The sequence below is a fragment of the Passer montanus genome, unplaced genomic scaffold, assembly GCF_014805655.1.
Source record: "Passer montanus isolate IOZ18808 unplaced genomic scaffold, ASM1480565v1 scaffold59, whole genome shotgun sequence".
Taxonomy (NCBI): domain Eukaryota; kingdom Metazoa; phylum Chordata; class Aves; order Passeriformes; family Passeridae; genus Passer; species Passer montanus.
The window spans coordinates 2,791,979-2,810,563 of record NW_024370926.1 but is presented as its reverse complement, the minus strand read 5'-3'; the positions used below and the strand labels follow the sequence as shown (position 1 = coordinate 2,810,563).

The window sequence follows — 18,585 nt, the reverse complement described above, 5'->3', positions numbered from 1 at the left end:
TGTTCAGGGTGACCCAAAGCTCTTAGTGACATGGCTGGAAGGACACGGTGCTTGAACCACCTCTGAGATCTGTGGTCAAAGATGTGACCAGTGTTATCTCTGAAAACTCTTTTGTTTTAACCCCCCTCCAAGCTGGCTTGTGCAAATGCTAAAGGATTGCAACTCATCCCAGCCTCACTGGCTCTGTAAAGTACCAAATACTTGTCAAAGCCTGGGAAAATAGCACATAAAAATGTCAGCTCTCAATGTTATGGAAGAGTATTTCTCCAAACAAGTTTGTGTTTAGATTTTCTGCCTAACCTGCTCTTTGTGATTTTGGTTGTTTGGGTTGTTTATAGAAGATGGTGATAAGGAGGGCAGAGGATGGTCAATCAAGAGCTAGAAAAAAAAAATTCCATAAACTGAGTTAGGTTCTCATAAAAACTTAGATTATTTTTTAAATTTATAAATGTCTAAATAATTTTATCTCTTGATTTTTTTTCTTTTCTTTAAGCTGGAAATCAAACTATTGATTTAGAGTGTTGCTAGAGAGCTTTGTAGAGCTTATTTGCCCATTTTATTTAGACTGGGATTCCCTGTTGGATCCAAGCCCTGTGGTGTGCTATGCTCAGAGATTCCCTCTGTGTGCTGTCAAAGAGAAAAATCATGAACCGATTTCCAACTTAACACATATTTCTGAGTTAACAGTGAGAACATTTTACTTGCATAAACAACAGTGTAAATCCCACAAAAGCAAACCAATTTCCCAGACAGTTCTGCCCTCAGACCTCCTTAATAAAATTAATTTCACCGCACGTCAGACCCAGTGTTGTGCACTGTTTAGCTGAACATTGATCACTTCTGTTCCACAAGGTTTTAGGCTGGAGAAGGTGTCAAATCAGCCTCCTTCCAGCAGGAAACTTTGCCTTGTGTAACTTTAGTCTGGGTTTGGAGTTGTCCAAGCTCTGCTGCAGCCAGCTGAGTTCTCCACACTCACACCGGCAGTGTTTGAGTCACTGGATGGGATTTTAAAGGGTGAAGGAGTCAGAGGTGTATTAAGAGAGTGGAGAAGGATGATTCCCTTTACCCAGCAGTCAGTGACTCTGCATTTAGGATTTTTGAACCTCTTTGAAAGCTCTGTGTTCTTTCTTTCACACCAGCAAACGGCGTTCTACGGAACGGTCAAGACCGGCTACACCATCGGACACACCCTGTCCCTCATCGCCCTCACGGCTGCCATGATCATTCTGTGTCTCTTCAGGTGAGGCCACCAGCCAAAAAAGGCTCAGGGAAGGGGCTCAAAGGCTGGTGATTTACAGGCTGTGCAGGCTATGAGTGTTACAGGAAGATGCACAAGATTTCTGTCACTCTGGTTGGATAGGGGAGGAATGTTCCTCCATCTTTCAGTGTCACTGTGTTTTTGTTGTGGTGTTTGTGAGAGTCCCAGAATGAGGAAAGAGATGAATCTGACTCCATATTTCTTAGAAGGCTGATTTATTATATTATGATATTATATTAAAAGAAAATTATATACTAAAACTATACTAAATTATAGAGAGAAAGGATACACCAGAAAGCTAGAAAAGACAAAATAATAAAAACACGTGACTGACCAGAGAGTCCAACACAGCTGGACTGGGATTGGTCATTAAATAAAAATAATTCACATGCTGGGATAAACAATTCTCCAAATCACATTGCAAAGCAGCAAAACGGAGAAGCTGAAGCTTCCCAGCTTCTCAGGAGAAAAATCCTGGCAAAGGGATTTTTCATAAAATATCATGGTGACATGTTTTGGTGTGGGAGTTTTGACATTTGCATGGAAGTTGTAACCCCAATCCACTTAACTGGGTGGATTCATCTCACCAAAGGCAGATTGCTCTATGATGGATCTCTGTTAGAGGGTTACAGTCCATAGAGTCCTGTATATGGATACCAGGGAATTTCTACCTAAAGTAGGTATTCAAAATGGTATCCAAAAATATCCAGGATAACAAAATCAGAGAATGGTTTGGGTTGGAAGGGACCTTAAAGATCATCTCATTCCATCCCCTGCCATGAGCAGGGACACCTTCTGCAGTCCCAGGTTGCTCCAAGTTCCATCCAACCTGGCCTTGGACACTTCCAGGAATGGAACAGCCACAGCTTCTCTGGGCAACCTGTTTCCTCCCAAAGTCTTTTCCAAAAACTCTTCCTGCTGCCACTCTATGGCACAACAGAGACACCCAGGGCCATTTAAACTTGCTGGTGTCCCTGGAATAGGCACAAGTGTGGCAGGTAGGATGCAGGGCCTGCAGGAGACCCAGGGCCTCAGAGATGGATGGGCAGATAGTCTGCAGCTCACCAAGTGGCATTGGAATCCCAGACTGCAGCACATGGATTAATTCTTGCTCTCTATTTTTTGCAATAGATTCAGGCATCTAAATTTGGGTCCCTCCAATGAAGAAGTCTGCATATATGTCATCTCCTCTTATAAATTAATTTATGTAAAGGGAGATCAGCAAAAAGCTGAGATGGAAGAGCCCTTTGGATGAGGTTGCATCTCCTCGTGTAAGACAGAGCACATTTTCTAGGGTAACTCTCATCAAGGCTGGCCTCACCATTCAGGAGCTTAGCACTTCTCTTCCCGAGTTCTCTCTCCACTCCTCTTACAATGGAGGAGTCAATCAGACACATGGCAATTACCTCCACAAGGCACAAGGTGCCAGCCAGGCTGGTGAAACCATTGAGGATCCTGCTTTTCTGTGCTGGGAAACAGCTTAACTTGACTTGCCTTGGCCTGCAGGCACAGGGGACTCAGCTCGGCCCCATTATTTTGCCATGATCAGAGATTAGCAGCACAGCCTCTGCCAGTGCCCAGTGGCTCGTTAAGAGGTGGTAATTTTATTGTGCTGCAGAGTGAGGTCTGGTGTGGTTCTGGTGTCTGTACAAAGTACCCATTTCCAGGCTATCAGGCCTTTCACTTTGGCTGATGGAAATTCTCTCTTGAAAAAAATTTCCTCTGAGATCAGAATTCTTCTTCAAAATATTAGCAGGCAAGGGACAGAAACACTCTGGTGTAGTTCTCAGTATCATTAACCAGTAATTTTTACATGAAAATATAGTTCATATTATTCCAGAAAATCTGTAATATGTGTTAATTCTGGCAACAGATGCTAAGAATTTATTTGCCTGCTTGAAGAGACATTTCACTTTGAAAAGAATTATAGCAGCAGAAACATTCTGTAGAAAAAAAAGCCCTTTATAATGAGCTCAGTCTGCTCAGTCAAAAACATTTCTTTTCCAGTGGAGAGCAGTGGGACGGACCTGTTTTCTGTCATCCTGTATTTTTTTCCTGTTTTTCTGAGGATTGAAAAAGCAGCAGTACTGCTGCAGATACATGGATTGCCACGTTCTGTGGAATTAAGGAGGCTTAAGTGGATTTGTGGTGATGCTCATCAGAGCCTGTCTCAGGGTTTCTAATGTTTAATTGGGACTCTCTGTCATGGTAGAAAAAAATGTGTAAATATAAAAATAATGCTTTTGAGAAGATTTACTATTCAGAAATGTTTCATTTCTTTCCAACAGAAAACTACACTGTACTCGAAATTACATTCACATGCACCTCTTCATGTCCTTCATCATGAGAGCCATCGCAGTCTTCATCAAGGATGTCATCCTGTTTGAAAGTGGGGAGTCCGAGCACTGCTTCGTGAGCTCAGTAAGTAGCCTCAAACTTTCCACCTCATTTTGTTGCCCCTCTTAAGAAATGCAAAAATTACCTTGCAAATGCATGTGAGGTGGTACTTTGGGAAGATTTCAAATCCTCCTCTCGTTTAAAAGGAAAAAAAAATCCATAATTGCTGCCATTTGACTTATATGGAGAAGGAATAAATTGATTGTCAGAGTCCAACATGTATATATTTATATTTTATATCTGGTCCTTTCTGAAGTTGGACTTGATGGTCTTAGAGGTGTTTTCAAACCTTAAGGATTTTATCAGGTCAAACTCACAATGAGGTTGTACAGAATTTTGGGGCTCCTGTCAGTCCTGTGTCCATCTCCCAGCCACATGCTAATTTCTTGGATATCCTGGTCAAAGGATTTTAGGGATTTTGTTTAGGGATTCAGTAAACTCTTTTCCTTCCATGAGGATGGAAGTCAGATCCAAATTCACATAACTAATTTTAGTTATCTATGGGATAAGTACTTCCACATGAGCTGTGTGTGTTATATGCATCCATAGATAGTGGCTCTAATTAATCTGTTCCCTGGAGTCTGGAATGCTGTTCAATCCTTTGGGAGAAGGCACCTGCATGTGGGTGATTCTCTGGGCTCCAGTGACCAGATCCCTGCAGGACTTCAGGCAGGAAATCTCTGTGCAGACATCATCATCCATTTTTCATCTGAATCAGTATCCCACACTCGCTGTCTGCAACTGTGAGATTTCCCTACTGGGATGATAAATAAGGGGAATAAACGAGCTGGGTTATTTTTTTGCCTTTCAAACTCAGTGTTATCAGCTGGAGCAAACATTAAGGAGGGAGAAGGGCTGTTTATCTACAGGCAACACTGACGTAAGAGGACACCAGTCATGAATAAATTTAGGCAGGAAATTGAAATCACCAAAATGAAGAGATGTGATCAGAAGTTATCCAGGGGGGAAAAAAAAATAAGAAAAAAAGAAAAACGGGAACCCTCCATAGTAAATTCAGAGCATTAGATGAGTTGCTTGCTGATAGCTCTGGACCTGTTTTTTATGTCATGCACCACCAGAAAAAAAGATTCTCTTTTCTTTTCCATCCACCCATTTTTTTCTTGCTTGCTGGTTTTCCTGTATCCTTACCCTGAGTCCTGTCCCTGCTGTTATAATGACCTTTCTTCTTGAGCATTTCTCAGCTGAAACCCAGGGCAGCCTCCTCTCAGCTTTTCCCAAGAAATGTGTGCAGCATGATCCTTTTCCCTGTGTGCTCCTTCCTCTCTGTGATTCACTAGGATCTGGATTCTTGGAATGGGATTTTCTTGTGAAGGTCTATGAATGGGTAGAAAGACATGGAAGCTGGAATAAATTGATACAGATTAATTGTCAATGTCATCAATTGGCAGAGCAGCTAAGCCAGGACAGGCCATGGAGTGTGAACCCACCTCTGATCCCTGTGGGAGTTTGCACTGGATTCTGCTGGATCAGGACTGAGGCACTGAGCTGCAGAGAGCTGAGTGAGAAATGTTTGCTTCTCATTCATGCAGAAACATTTCTGGGTGTAAATATAGAATTTTCCTGCAGAATCCAGAATACCTGCACTTTCAGGTAGCCCCATGGCTACAACATTTTTGCGTTTCTACCCATCAGAAGATTTTTGAGTTAATTGCCAGCACAGGGTGAATGGCTGGATGATGTATAACAGTTATAAATTTGTGTGGGAAAAATCTGTCTCCACCACATTAGGCTGAGCATCCCCCTTGCAAAATCTGCACCAGTCCTGAACCAGCATTTTGGGCAAGTTTTTAAGTCACAGTCTAAAAACACTGGCACAAATTCCTCTCCTAACATTAACCTGTTAGGAAAAATTGTTATAAAATCCATTGTGTTCCTGTGGGTTGGTTGGGTTAGGTTAGGTTGGCTTAAGTTTGTGCTTTGAACTTGCAGGATAAAGCTTGGCTTGGGAGACCTGGTGCTATTTCATATAGTCAGGATTTTATACACAATTCACTGAAGGCTGTGTGTGTAATGGATGTGGCCTTGAGCTCCTTCAGTCTGGGCAGAAATCTGAACAAACAATTTGCTGAATGCTCTCACTACTACTCTGGTTTAGAACAGGGCAAACCCAAAGCAATAAAAGTGTTACATTAGATGAGGAAGTACCACACTTGGTTCCTTTAGGGAATGAAAGGGTAAAGACAGAACAGATTTAGGACTATAAAATCCAAATGAATAGAAACCTCTCCCGGCATTTCTGATGAAGGCACCAAAGTCCTCAATTTGATATTACCTGCTGCAGTAAGAAGACTTTAAATTATGTTTTGTGCTCTAGCCACACAAAAATACCTTAAGCTCTCCACTTTGACACATTGATTAATGTGTCAATTCTTCAATCAAGTAGGAATTTCAACACAAGAAGATGTATATGTAATAAAAAACCCCATTTTTAATAGGCTCTACTGCATTTTTACTTCATTTTACCACACTTTAGGTGTGGTGTTAACTCTCCACTTTGACACATTGATTAATGTGTCAATTCTTCAATCAAGTAGGAATTTCAACATGAGAAGATGTATATGTAATAAAAAAAACCATTTTTAATAGGCTTTACTGCATTTTTACTTCATTTTACCTAGTTTGGGACACTTTAGGTGTGGTGTTAACTCTCCACCATTTTAAACTCAAAGAGGCTTGGATTGCTACTGAGTTCAACATGAACAAACACCCTGAAAAATTAATTTATTGAGCATTTCTATGGGCCACAGTGAGTGAGAATGTGGCTGTAAGCATTTCAGAACTAGTGCAGCCAAAATATAAAATATAAAACACAAAATATAAAATATAAAATACATGTGATGAGCATGACTGAGTGATGGTGTGAGCCAGCACTGGGTGATGTTTGCAGAGTGATGTGTGGTCCTTGGTCCTGCTTTATGGATAAACTCACTCCTGGGGCACAGAAAAGTCTTGCTGCTCGGGTGAAAAAAATCAACCTGTTTTTATTGGGCAGAAACCCTGAGCTGACAAGCCAGCTTGTTTTTGTGAACAAATGGGGCAGTTTTAAATGATCTTTAACCCAGAACCTGTACAAGGCCCCTTGTCCCACATCACAAGGAAACTTATTTCCTTGTTTTCCTGTTTCCTACAAGGAAACTCAGCACTGGTGGCTTTGTAAACATCCCTCACTCCTTCTCCTCCTCCCAGGTGTCCCAGACTGTTAAGATTTGTGTCTAGGCACAGTGAATGAAGGAAGGAATACAGCCTCAAAGCCTGAAGAAGGAGCATCTTTGCAAGACACCAACCCACAGAATACAAACAGAGAATTAGTCCTATTTCCTTGTATTCCAAGAGTCAGCTCAAATAATAATACAAAAGATCCTTCAAGAGACATTCCAAATTCTACCAATTAAGCAGAAATTAGGAAAAAAAAACACATTCAAGGAAGGAGATTTTGACATGACACCAACACAAATAATAGCCATACCAATAAAATATGGCAAACAAAATACAAATCCCAATTATGTACCACTGACACACAACATAACTAAAGACTTGAGACAAACAATTAAAGAGAGCAGCTGAAGCTCTCCCTACTTCAAGCAACTATTTACACATGACATAACTAAAGATTTGAGACAAACAAAGAGAGCAGCTGAAGCTCTCCCTACTTCAAGCAACTATTAAAAAACACTTAGTAAATATGATCTAGTACCTTATGACTGCAAATATATTACCACCACAATCTTAACATATTCACAATACATATTATAAAAAGTCAAATAAAGAAGAACTCTCACCAAATAAAAGAGACTTATACTAAAGCTCATAGAGAATCCTTAGACAGACCTCTTCCAAAAGTGGATTTTTGTGGGATTTTCCAGTAAGAAACAAAACCCTGCAGGGAATTTTCTAGAGGGGTGTGATGGCCATGCACAGACACAACATTCTGCTCAAGGTATCATGAGGAGACCAAACCCACTTCCTCTCTCTCTCTCATAGAGTATTTATGTAGCTTTTTAATTGTAATTATGTGTAACTGAATCATCCTGTTGGCTTAAATGGATTAAAAGCAGGCATCTGCTGGAGTGTGTTTGTCAGCTGGGGCTTTAAGCACTTGGATGTGGAGATGATCAGGCTCAGAGGGCTCTGTGGAACCACCCACCCTGAGTTCTTCAATAATTCTTCAATTCGACTGGCTCAGTATTGGTTTTGACTCACTCAGGTTATGTTCTGTCTCACTAATTGGTAAATTCTGATGGAAAACTCACTGCACATGGTTTTGTTACATCTGCAAATTGTTCATTGTGTGTGAAAAATTTTTAAGATCTGGATTTGCCTTCTTTTTTTTTGTTTTTTTTTTGGGGGGGGGGGGTTTGTTTGGTTTGTTTGTTTGCTTGTTTGTTTATTTGTTTGTTTGTTTGTTTTTCCCCCTCCCAGACTCAAGAGTCCTCCTTAGAAGTTTTAGTTTTTCTCACTGATTTCCTTAGGTTTATTGCCCTTCCCTCTTGGCATTCCCACAATTTATCTTCCTCTTTCCTTCTCTCCCTTGGGAACACCCTGTAAAAAACAACACTCAAAACAACAAATGTGGTAGAAGGATTGAACTGAACACTTCAATAGTGGTTTTATTTAATTTTTTTTGTGGGTTTAGGGACAGGTTTTGATATAGTTTCATTACTGTCATATCTGGATGGCATAATAATGATGAACCACTTACATTTCCAGCCCTGCTGAAGACAAATCCAACAGTTTGCTGTAAACAAAGATCAAAATCTACAGATTAAATTCAGGCTGACATTTTTATCTGAGCTCTGCAAGTTTGCCCTTGCTGGAGATTCAGCCAAGGGAGATCACATCATTTATCTTTTCCCTTTTGTATTATTCCAGTAAAACAAAAAAATTCCAACACAAAAATTATTCTTTGCAAAGGAGAGGGGGAGTTCAGCAGTTGAGAATTTACATGCATATCTCATATTTTCAGAGTGAAAAATTGGTGCTTTTTTACTGTAATTCCCCCAGGACAAACTGATAACAGCTACAGGCCCCTAAATGAATTTTATTTATGGAAGTTGAAGACAGATACATTTTCATTTCCAGCAGTGAGGCTACTCAGCTCCATGTGGGAGCACCACAATTTGCAGGCTGATGGAGAAATGGAACAGTAGAAGGTTTTTTTACGCACTTGTGTTAAAGCAAAACAAATATTAGAGAGTCAGCTGTTTCCTTGGGTGATATCTGATGATCACTGCTACAATCTAAGGTTTACAGCAAAACAGAGGGGAAGGGCAAAAAAGAACAAAACAAACCCCAAACAAGCCCTAGAGAAAGGTCCTGTAAATCATGCAAAACAACAGAAAGAAAGCAAAGGGAAGGAAGGGAGGCAGAAGGAAAAAAAAAACAAAAACAAAAAACAAAAACAAAACAAAACAAAAAAAAAACCCAGGAATAGAGGCAGAAGGAAATAACCCAGGAATGGAGGCAGAAGGGAATAACCCAGAAATTAAGGAAGAAGGAGATAACCCAGGAATGGAGGCAGAGGGAAATAACCCTGGAATGAAGGTCAGACTGGCAGAGCTCTGGAGGAGGAATTTTCTTTACTGAAGTGATTCTGTAATCCTGGACACAGCAGTGCCAGCATTGTGGGCTGGCACCAACACACCAAAAAGGAGGGAAAATGGGAAAAGTGTGAGGAAGGGCTTTATTAAAACCCCAACATCCTTCTCTTTTGAGTTGCTGCCTTGTGGTTGACTTGGCTTGTCACTGCAGATATGCTCATGAGAGCCTTTATCCTGTGATTGATGAGCACAAAACAGGCACAGTTAACCCATTTAGCAAGATAATTCTATTTTTACACCTGAACTCAACTCTGAGTCATCTGACACCCAGGTTAGACCAGCCAGAGATAATCAGCATCTCGGAAATACTCACAAGACTGCTCCCAAAAATCAAACAGGAATTCCTAAGAGACAAAATAGAAAGGCTGAGTCCTTCAAGACTGGCAGTTACATAACCCCTGTTAAAATCAGTAAAGAGACATTCTTAAATAGCCTTGAGGATCACAGTCATGGGGCTTAAAGTTGCTTCTTGTGTGAGGGAAAGCAGAAGAGTTTCTTCCTGAATCCTGAATCCAGTGCTGGATTTGAGGAAGCCTGCATGGGAAGTGGGCAAGGCAGGAAGAGCAGCCATGTGCACCACATTTTTCATCAGTGTAAAGTGGTACAACTCCATTTATTTTACTACAGAATTTACAGGTGCAACTCCATTTGTTTTAATACAAAATTTACTGGTGCAGCTCCATTTATTTTAATCACTGCAGGATCTGCTCCTGCCATGCTTTGCACATGAAACAGAAGCTGTCTCATGTAATTTCCTTGTAAATCCTCACCTCATCCCTAAAAGTGTCCAAAGTCAGGTTGGACAGGGCTTGGAGCACCCCGGGACAGTGGAAGGTGTCCCTGCCCATGGCATGGGGTGGCACTGGTTGATCTTTAAGGTTTCCAACCCAAAACATTCTGGGATTCTGTTGCTATAAATGCCATTTTCAGCTGGAACTGAGAAGGTGAAAGTACAGAGAAAAGACAAGTTTAAATTTGCTTTAAATTAAGTCCTGGGACTTTGGATTTCATATGACTTTGGATTGAGCTCTTTCTGCAGAAATTATTCTCTAATGAGGGATACAATGCTCCATGCAGGTTCATCAGTGGCACGACCTTGTTGCAGATGGAAGAGGCACAGGAAAGAAATAACTAGAAATAGAAATAGAAATAATAGAAATAATAGAAATAGAAATAGAAATAGAAATAGAAATAGAAATAGAAATAGAAATAGAAATAATAGACTGATCCAAAAGCTTCTTTCTGATGTCTCCATTGCTGCACAGTTTTGATGGGAGCAGGAAAGCCTTACCTGGCTCAGGCAGGGGGTGTGCCTGGGTCAGGCTGTGCAGCCCAGCTCATCCATCTGGGAATGGCATTTCTGCTTTATGGAGTGGTAACAAATCCACGAGCCCAGACACAAATCCAGTTTATAATGGCTTCATAAATTGCCCAATGACAGCTGACATGAGGCAAGTATTGCAGGGCGTGCTCTTGGGGCTATGATGGGTGCATGAAAATGTGATGGATTGTGACCTGAAGGAAAGCAGCATAAGATAAATGGAATTAATTAGCCACTAGCAAGGCTTCAGAGTACTCTTGCATAATGTTTCTGGGGTACCATGGATGCAGAGCAGGAAGTTAACAGGGAAAATGTGGGTTTGGGACCTCTTCTTACTGTGCCTGAGGCAGGCAGTGACCATGAATCCACTTAAATTGATCTGTCTGCACTGTTAATAATACATTTTTGCACTTAAGAGTTGAAGCCTCTGAAAGGTTCATTATCAAGACATAAGATTACCATTCCCATGAAGGTCTTTTATTTTTCATAATTCCTGATAGGTCATAAATTGCTTTCACAGAGACTTTCAGACTGGAGTCCACGTACTTCCATTGTGAGCCACTTTGCTTCTGTCAAGATGGCCTTTTAAGAATTTCTTGAATCACATTTCTTCATTCACAGATATTGCTCCTAACATCCTAAATTTCTATGTATCTCCCAGGAAAACCTGCAGAGCCACCCACTAGTGCAGCAATTTATTGTTGGAAATTCCCTGCTTGTCACAGCCCATGACAGGGAGGGAGGGCAGGAGTCAAAGGCACCCAATTGATTTAGGAGGAGTTTTATAATTTCAGTTTCTGAAGACAATTCACTTTGATTATCAAACATAAACTTTGTGGAGCTTTTTTATAGCCCACCTGTTTGAACCTGGTCTACAACTGCAGTTAAACTGAGGGAAGAAATTAAAGTGATGGCTTTTTGCCAGGCAGTCTAGCTTGTTTGTTTTTAATTTGCTTTTTTGTTGCTGTTGCACAACAGGTTGGGTGTGCTAAGCCTAAGTTAGCATAAAGTTGTTTCTTTTTCTTTTCTTTTTCTTTCTCTTTTTCTTTCTCTTTCTCTTTCTTTTTTCTTTCTCTTTTTCTTTCTCTTTCTTTTTTCTTTTTCTTTCTCTTTCTCTCTCTCAGAGACACAGTTTAGTGGTGGCCTTGGTAGTGCTGGATTTACAGTAGAACTCAATGATAATAAAAGTCTTTTCCAAACCAAATGATTCTCTGATTTTGTGAACAAAATGTTAAGTTAAGAGCAGAGAAAAACCCCTGTGAAAATTGAAAATACGTGTTTGGAAACCAAGTCCATCCTGACATCTCCATGGCACATGCACAGAGATCAATGGGCCATGTTAAGCCATGGACAGAGCAATTATATTATAAAATTATTGGGAATTTGACACATGAATTCCAGTGCCATGATAGTGAAATGGCGACTTAATCACGTTGTGTAGCTTTACAAGCAGAGCAATCATTTGGTTATTGGATCATTACTACAGATTTCATTAAGCTTTGATTTAAGTGGATGTCTCAACAGAAGGGGTGGGGTGGTAAGAGCTCAAAAGTGATGTATTCCTGAATTTAATTATGATTATTAGCATTTAAAGTGGAACTATAGTTATGGACATTTAGGGTTGGGCCAGTCCCTGTGCTGGAAATTCTTAATTTCAGCATCTCCAAAGCAGGCAATACCTGCCCAGTGCTGTCCCATCTTCCAGGTCATGAGTGGGATCTATGAAAATAGATTAAATAAGGTCAAGAAAGCCTCTTTGACCAGGCTGGGGAGAAGATCAGCTCTTGCTGTGTGCAAATGCAGCACCAGTCAGTCAGCAGCCCTTCCACAGGTTTTGTCTTCTGGGCAGCATAAAACAAAAGTGCTGGATAAATCTGTCACTGGGAAAATGAGTTTTTATCAGTCTTCTATGGAAGACACCTGCAGGAATCTCAGCATAAATCTCTTCCTGCTGCAGGGCTGGTGGTAGCCCAGGTAACAGCACCAAAGTGCCTTAAAGGAGGATTTTGAGGTCTCAAGGTTTCATGATTGATGGATTGAGGCAAATCTGAGCCCACATTTTTGCTGGATGCACTGTCCCAACTCCATAAATAATGCCAGGAGCTGCATCACTGACCAGGATTGCATGGGATGTCTTCAATATGTCTTTAATCTGACTTAGAGAAGTCTTGGTGCCCTGCCCCAAAGCTTCCACCCTTCAGGAAGAGTTTATGGGTACAAGGGAGGAATGGGGGCTGGAGGGTCTGCACAGGGGTTGTGTCCAGACAGAGGACAGGCCATACATGGATGGAACCTTTAAAAGGTCCCTTCCAACTCAAATTATTCCATGATTCTGTACAGGGGATGGGAGATTCTTGTGACTGGGGCTGTGAGACTCCAGTGTTCTCCACTGTGGTAGGTGGAGTATCAATCACTCACGTGCTCCTTTGTAATTCTTTGGTCTAAATCCTTCCTGAACCCAATCCCAAACCTGCAACAAACCATAGCCGCACTGAAGAAGACAAGGGAGGCTTGTGCTGGCATTTCTGTGGAATGATTGCCTTTTTTTTTTATAGAATTTTGTTACATTCACAGGAGGCTGATCATGGATGTGTGAGTGTGTGTACCTCAAAAACTCAGAACAATTCCTGTCCAACTAAGCTGTTCTTATTGAGGTTGATAAATTTATCAGCTGGTCCAGACTGACAAATTTCAGGAGCTATGGATGAGTTACTGCTACTAAGGTGAATGATATGTGTATATTTAGTGCAGATTCAGCTCTGAGCTAATTACTGCCTCCAGCACCTGAACTGTATTTTTATAGATGGGTCATAAAACTGATGTAGTGACCAATTGACCCACCTAAAAACGAAGAGAAAGATATTTTTATCAGGGCTAACATTATCCAAAAGGCACAAGGAAAAAACCTGGCAGGGTTGTTTCTCATCCTTCTTGTCCCCACCCTTGTGTCCCTTCTCTTTGCCTCTTCCTCTTGAAAGCCCTTGAGCTGGTCTAGGACAGGCCCCATCCTCAAGGAAACGGTTACAATAATCAAAACTAAATTTTCTTATTAGCTGTGAGGAATATGCAGAGAAGGACAAATGTGTTGGGGTGCAAGATTTTGTCAGGAGGGGTCGAGAGCCCAATGCCTCTCTGGCTGGAGGCAGAGCCCTTCCCAGAGTTCAGCCATTGGAAACACATGTGGAAAGAGAGGGAATTTCATGGGAAAAGCAAAGAGCACATCCCTGATGCAGCTCTAAAGAGAGGAGCCACAAAATCAAGGGAAAAACCGTCTCACTGCCACATCTGCTGCAGACATGAGCAGAGCAAGATCCCTGAGGAAAGACAAGGAAATAATCTGTAAATGAGCCTGTGGAAGAAGAGAGGGTAGCAAAAGTGATGTAATTCAGCTTTTTCTCTTGAAAATGTCTGTTTTAAAAATAGCCCCATGTTAGTCTTTCAACAGTGACACATAGTGAGCTCTGCTCTTTATGGAAAAAAAAATAAATTCTAGAGATGTAATGGCTCATCTCTGCCCTGTGCCTGTCATCTAAAGGGTAAGATATCTTACATAAAAGAGGATTTTATATTCCAGCATTAAACCAGCCTCTCTGAGGCTGAATTTAATCAGTCAGGAAGGTGGAGACCCATTACCAAGTGCTGCATGGAATAAGGTCTCCAAAAGGCAGGAAGGGTTGTTTTCCAAATGTGCCACTGTCAAAGAGGATCAATGGAATCATCAGCAATCAAACTGCACCTCTCCTGGAAATATCTGCTTTAAACTTATCCACTTTAGGCAACAATAGCAAGCTCAGGCAGTGGAAAAATGCTATTATTTAATTTTAAGGACAGGACAGTGCATCCAGCTCTCTTCCAGTGCCACAGGGTATCCCTGGCTACAAGACATTACTGTCATGCACTCAAAATGCTGCACAAAAAGGTCTTTTCTCTAGGTAAAACCAAAAATTCCAAGAGTGGTAGGAAATACTCAAAATAAGCAAATATCCCTCAGCCAGGAGCAAAGAATTGATCTGCTACCCAGGAAGAGAAGGAGAATTTGCCAAAACCCAGCTGCTGCCCATGTGCATAGAGAAATAAAACCATAAAATAAATAAATAAAATAAATAAATAAAACCATAGAATCATTAAGGTTGGAAAGATCTCGGGGATTATGAGATCCAACTGCTGACCATGATCCACCTCAGGTTTGTGACAAGCCACTACCCCTTTAAGGGAGGAATTAGGGCCAGAGACTGCCACAAAATTGATGTTTGCCAGTGCTGGGAGAAGAGAGGATGGGTTTGGATCTGCAATTTCTGCTGCCACAGACTGAGATCAGCAAAGCTTTCTCTCTGCACGGCAATAGCTCTGCAAAGTCAGACTGGAAATCCCTTCCTGAGGGATTTCCTTTCCTTTTCTGCTGGGCAGAAACCACGTGCACTGTTTGTGAGCAGCCTTCCCTTGTCCTGTGGAGCCTTGCAGCCCCTTGTGCTGTGCTCCTGACTCTGCCATGAGTTCAGTGCAACCATCTAGAAGTGATTCCCTGGTGCACAATCCCCAAAGGAAATGCTTGTTTTACAGGCAGGTGGTTGAGGTGCATCAGATCTGCCCCTTTAAACCTCGTGTCTCACCTGGGAGCTGCTGAATTAGAGCCAAACACCCACAGAGTAAAACCATTAAGGAATTTCACTCACACACACATCCCTGCTGGCTGCAAACACACCAAGAAGACACTCAGGCTTTGGGGGAAAGGAAGGAGGGGTGGCAGTGTCACACAGCCATGTGTACAAAAATCAGAGAGAAACCAAAGGTGTGGTGATGTATTGTATTTGCCAGGATCCCCAGTGAAGGGAGGAATGATGAATCTGACCCCATGTTCTCAGAAGGCTAATTTATTATTTTATAATAATATATTATATTAAAGAATGCTATACTAAACTATACTAAAGAATACAGAAAGGATACAGACAGAATGCTAAAAAGATAATAATGAAAACTCCTGACTCTTCCCAGAGTCCCAACACAGCTTGGCCCTGGTTGGCCAAAGAGTGAAAACAATTCACACCAGAATCCAATGAAACAATCACCTGTGGGTAAACAATCTCCAACCACATTCCAAAGCAGCAAAACAGAGGAGAAGCAAATGAAATAAATATTGTTTTCCTTTTTGTCTGAGGTTTCTCAGCTTCCCAGGAGAAAAATCCTGGACAAGGGGATTTTTCAGAGAATGTGAATGCCACAGTGATGCCGTTGGCATGAGGCTGCTGCATCCCCAGCTCTGCCAGCCCAGCCCTGTGCCGCCTTCCTTCCCTGGCAGTCCCTGAAGTCATACAGAGCATATTCTGAGGTGGAAGGGAGTTCACGTCCTGCTCTGCCTCCACCTTCCCCCATCAGCACCCCTCAGTCTGTGTCTGTGCTGTGCCTCACAGCGGGGAGCTGATGTGCACAGAAGTTGGTTATCAGGAGCCCAACAGGGTCCCCAGGGTCACACACTGATGTGTTTAGGGATGAGGGTGGGGACAGTCCCTCCCAAAACATGTGGCATTGAAAAAACTCTTTCCACACTTCTCCTTTTAACCAGTGTTTCATAGCAACTGCTTTCAGCAGGAAAGGAGTAGAGAGGAAAATGGGGTCTTGTTGCTCTAAATTAAACATTCCACACGTGCAGGACACCAGGGAAGTGCCACCAACCAGGGAGTGAGAGCAAACACTTGCCCCAGAAAATGCAGGGTATCACCCAGGCAGACCCACAGAAATCAACAGGGCAATTGCTGAGCCAACACCTCGAGGATGTGTAATGATGCAGTGGGTGCCAAGTGTCAGAAATGTCCCTTAAGTGTCAGAAATTTCCATTTGTATTTATTTCTTTGCTAAGGGAACTGTTCCCATTACCTGTGCTGCAGTGAAATCTCCACACAGCAAGTTACTGTGTTTAATTATTCATTTCCTGAAGGTAAACAATTCACCTTCCCTTTTCAAATCTCTCCCCTTCCAGAGCAATAAAACCTGTGCATACTTTTGTGTGCTTGCCCTGCTTCTCCTGCCTATCCTTTATTGTAAAAATACATATCCCAGTCCTTCTTTTCCTAAAGAGGAGCAACTTCTTGTAGACTTCTCACCATAGAATTCATTCCATAAGGAATTCAGGTGCTGCACAAAGCAATCCCAAAGATACACCCAGGGCAAGGGTCACTGATAATTTAATGGAAATTTCTTTCCTGTGGGAATGTGCTGCAGTTCCTAACACAGGGCACTACTATGTGGATTTTTTGTTTGGTTTGGTTTTGTTTGTTGGTTTGGTTTTTGGGGTTTTTTTGGTTTTGTTTTTGTTTTGTTTTTTGGGGGGGGAAGGGGGTTTTTTGTTTTGTTTTTCGGGGGGTTTTTGTTAAGGTTGGGATTAAATGTGTGAGATGGTATTTCTTGTTTGGACTCAGATGTTTATTAGTTCTTATTTACATTACAATCTCATAAAGTGTGAGTTTTATAGTACTTCTTTCTAATAAGTTAAAAATACAGCTGTATCTTTTTCTTTATTAGGTTTTTTAAAGGATAAATTTTCTAATTAAGAAATTACACAAGTTATTTTTACTTTTAACTTAATAACTAGCTACTCATGGTCTGTAATGATGATTTCTTTATCTAATTACACAATACTACTTAACTTTATGAAGAAGAAGGGAAAGAAGGACCAGCTTCTGCTTTAAAACTTCCATCTTGCTTTATAAATATTACTATATTCTAAACCCTTACACTCTAGGTTTTCCACCCTGTGATATCACACACTTCTATTCAAACTGCACACCCACAATCCCAGTTCTGTCATTCCATTTTGGAAGCTTCTCCACGGCCTCAGGTCAATGCAGTGTTCTCTTGGGGGTCAGTGCCTGGCAGCACAGAAAGTCTGAAATTCTCAGCAGCCAGGGCTCCAACAGTTCACCACTGTTCATTTCTTCTCTTCCAGGTGGGCTGCAAGGCCATGATGGTTTTCTTCCAGTACTGTGTCATGGCCAACTTCTTCTGGCTGCTGGTGGAGGGGTTGTACCTTCACACCCTGCTGGTCATCTCCTTCTTCTCGGAGAGGAAGTACTTCTGGTGGTACATCCTGATCGGCTGGGGTACGCGTCTCCTCAGGAGGGGATCCTGCCTGGGGTTTGTTTGTAGCAGGAATTCAGCACAGATACCTGGGCACTCAGGTGGGGCAGGGATTTTGTAGACAGCACCCAGGCCCCCCTAAATCCTGAGAAGGACTGGATGAGAGGCTGGACACGAGTTCAAGACGTGCCCAAAAACCCAACTGTGTCCTGGGCTGAACCAACAGAAGCACGAGGAGCAGGCTGCGGGAGGTGATTCTGTCCCTCTGCTCTCCTATCTGACATCCACTGCAGAGATGCACCCAGCCATGGGGTCCCCAAAATGAGAAGGATGTGGAGCAGTTGGAGCAACTCCAGAGGAGGTCACAGAGATGCTCCAGGGCTGGAGCCAGGCTGGGAGAACTGGGAATGTTCACCTGGAGAAGATCCAGGGAGAGCTCAGAGCCCCTTCCAGGGCCTGAAGGGGCTCCAGGAGAGCTGGAGAGGGACTGAGGACAAGGGATGGAGGCACATGACACAGGGAAGGGCTTCAAACTGACAGAGAGTAGATTTGGATTGGATATTGGGAAGGAATTCCAAATTTGGTATCATGGATTGACCTTAAATTGTAAGGATGGATCCCAGCAAAGCAGAACTCCTGGACTGAAGCAGAAACTGAATTCAGGCCAGCCAGCTGCCCTGAGATCCCATCACCTGTGTGCTAATGCTGATAACATTCTGCTCACTGCACTGGTGATTTCTCCAGTCTTAATGTAAATCCAGTCTCAAATGCATCAAATAAAATTAAATAAAAATCATATAATGAAAAAATACTATAAAATAAAATATATTTTAAAATAAAATAAAATAAAATAAAATAAAATAAAATAAAATAAAATAAAATAAAATAAAATAAAATATAAAATAAACAAAACAAAATAA

General features: G+C 41.7%; 1 protein-coding gene across 1 annotated transcript in view; it reads left to right on the top strand.

Moving 5' to 3' along the window:
• Positions 1-18,585, top strand: part of VIPR1 (vasoactive intestinal peptide receptor 1) — a 106,429-nt gene that overhangs the window by 68,473 nt on the left and 19,371 nt on the right. Inside the window, exons 5-7 of the mRNA XM_039726612.1 lie at positions 1,140-1,240; positions 3,547-3,679; positions 17,535-17,688. Of these exons, the coding sequence (XP_039582546.1) occupies positions 1,140-1,240; positions 3,547-3,679; positions 17,535-17,688 (388 nt within the window). The remainder of the gene's footprint in view (positions 1-1,139; positions 1,241-3,546; positions 3,680-17,534; positions 17,689-18,585) is intronic.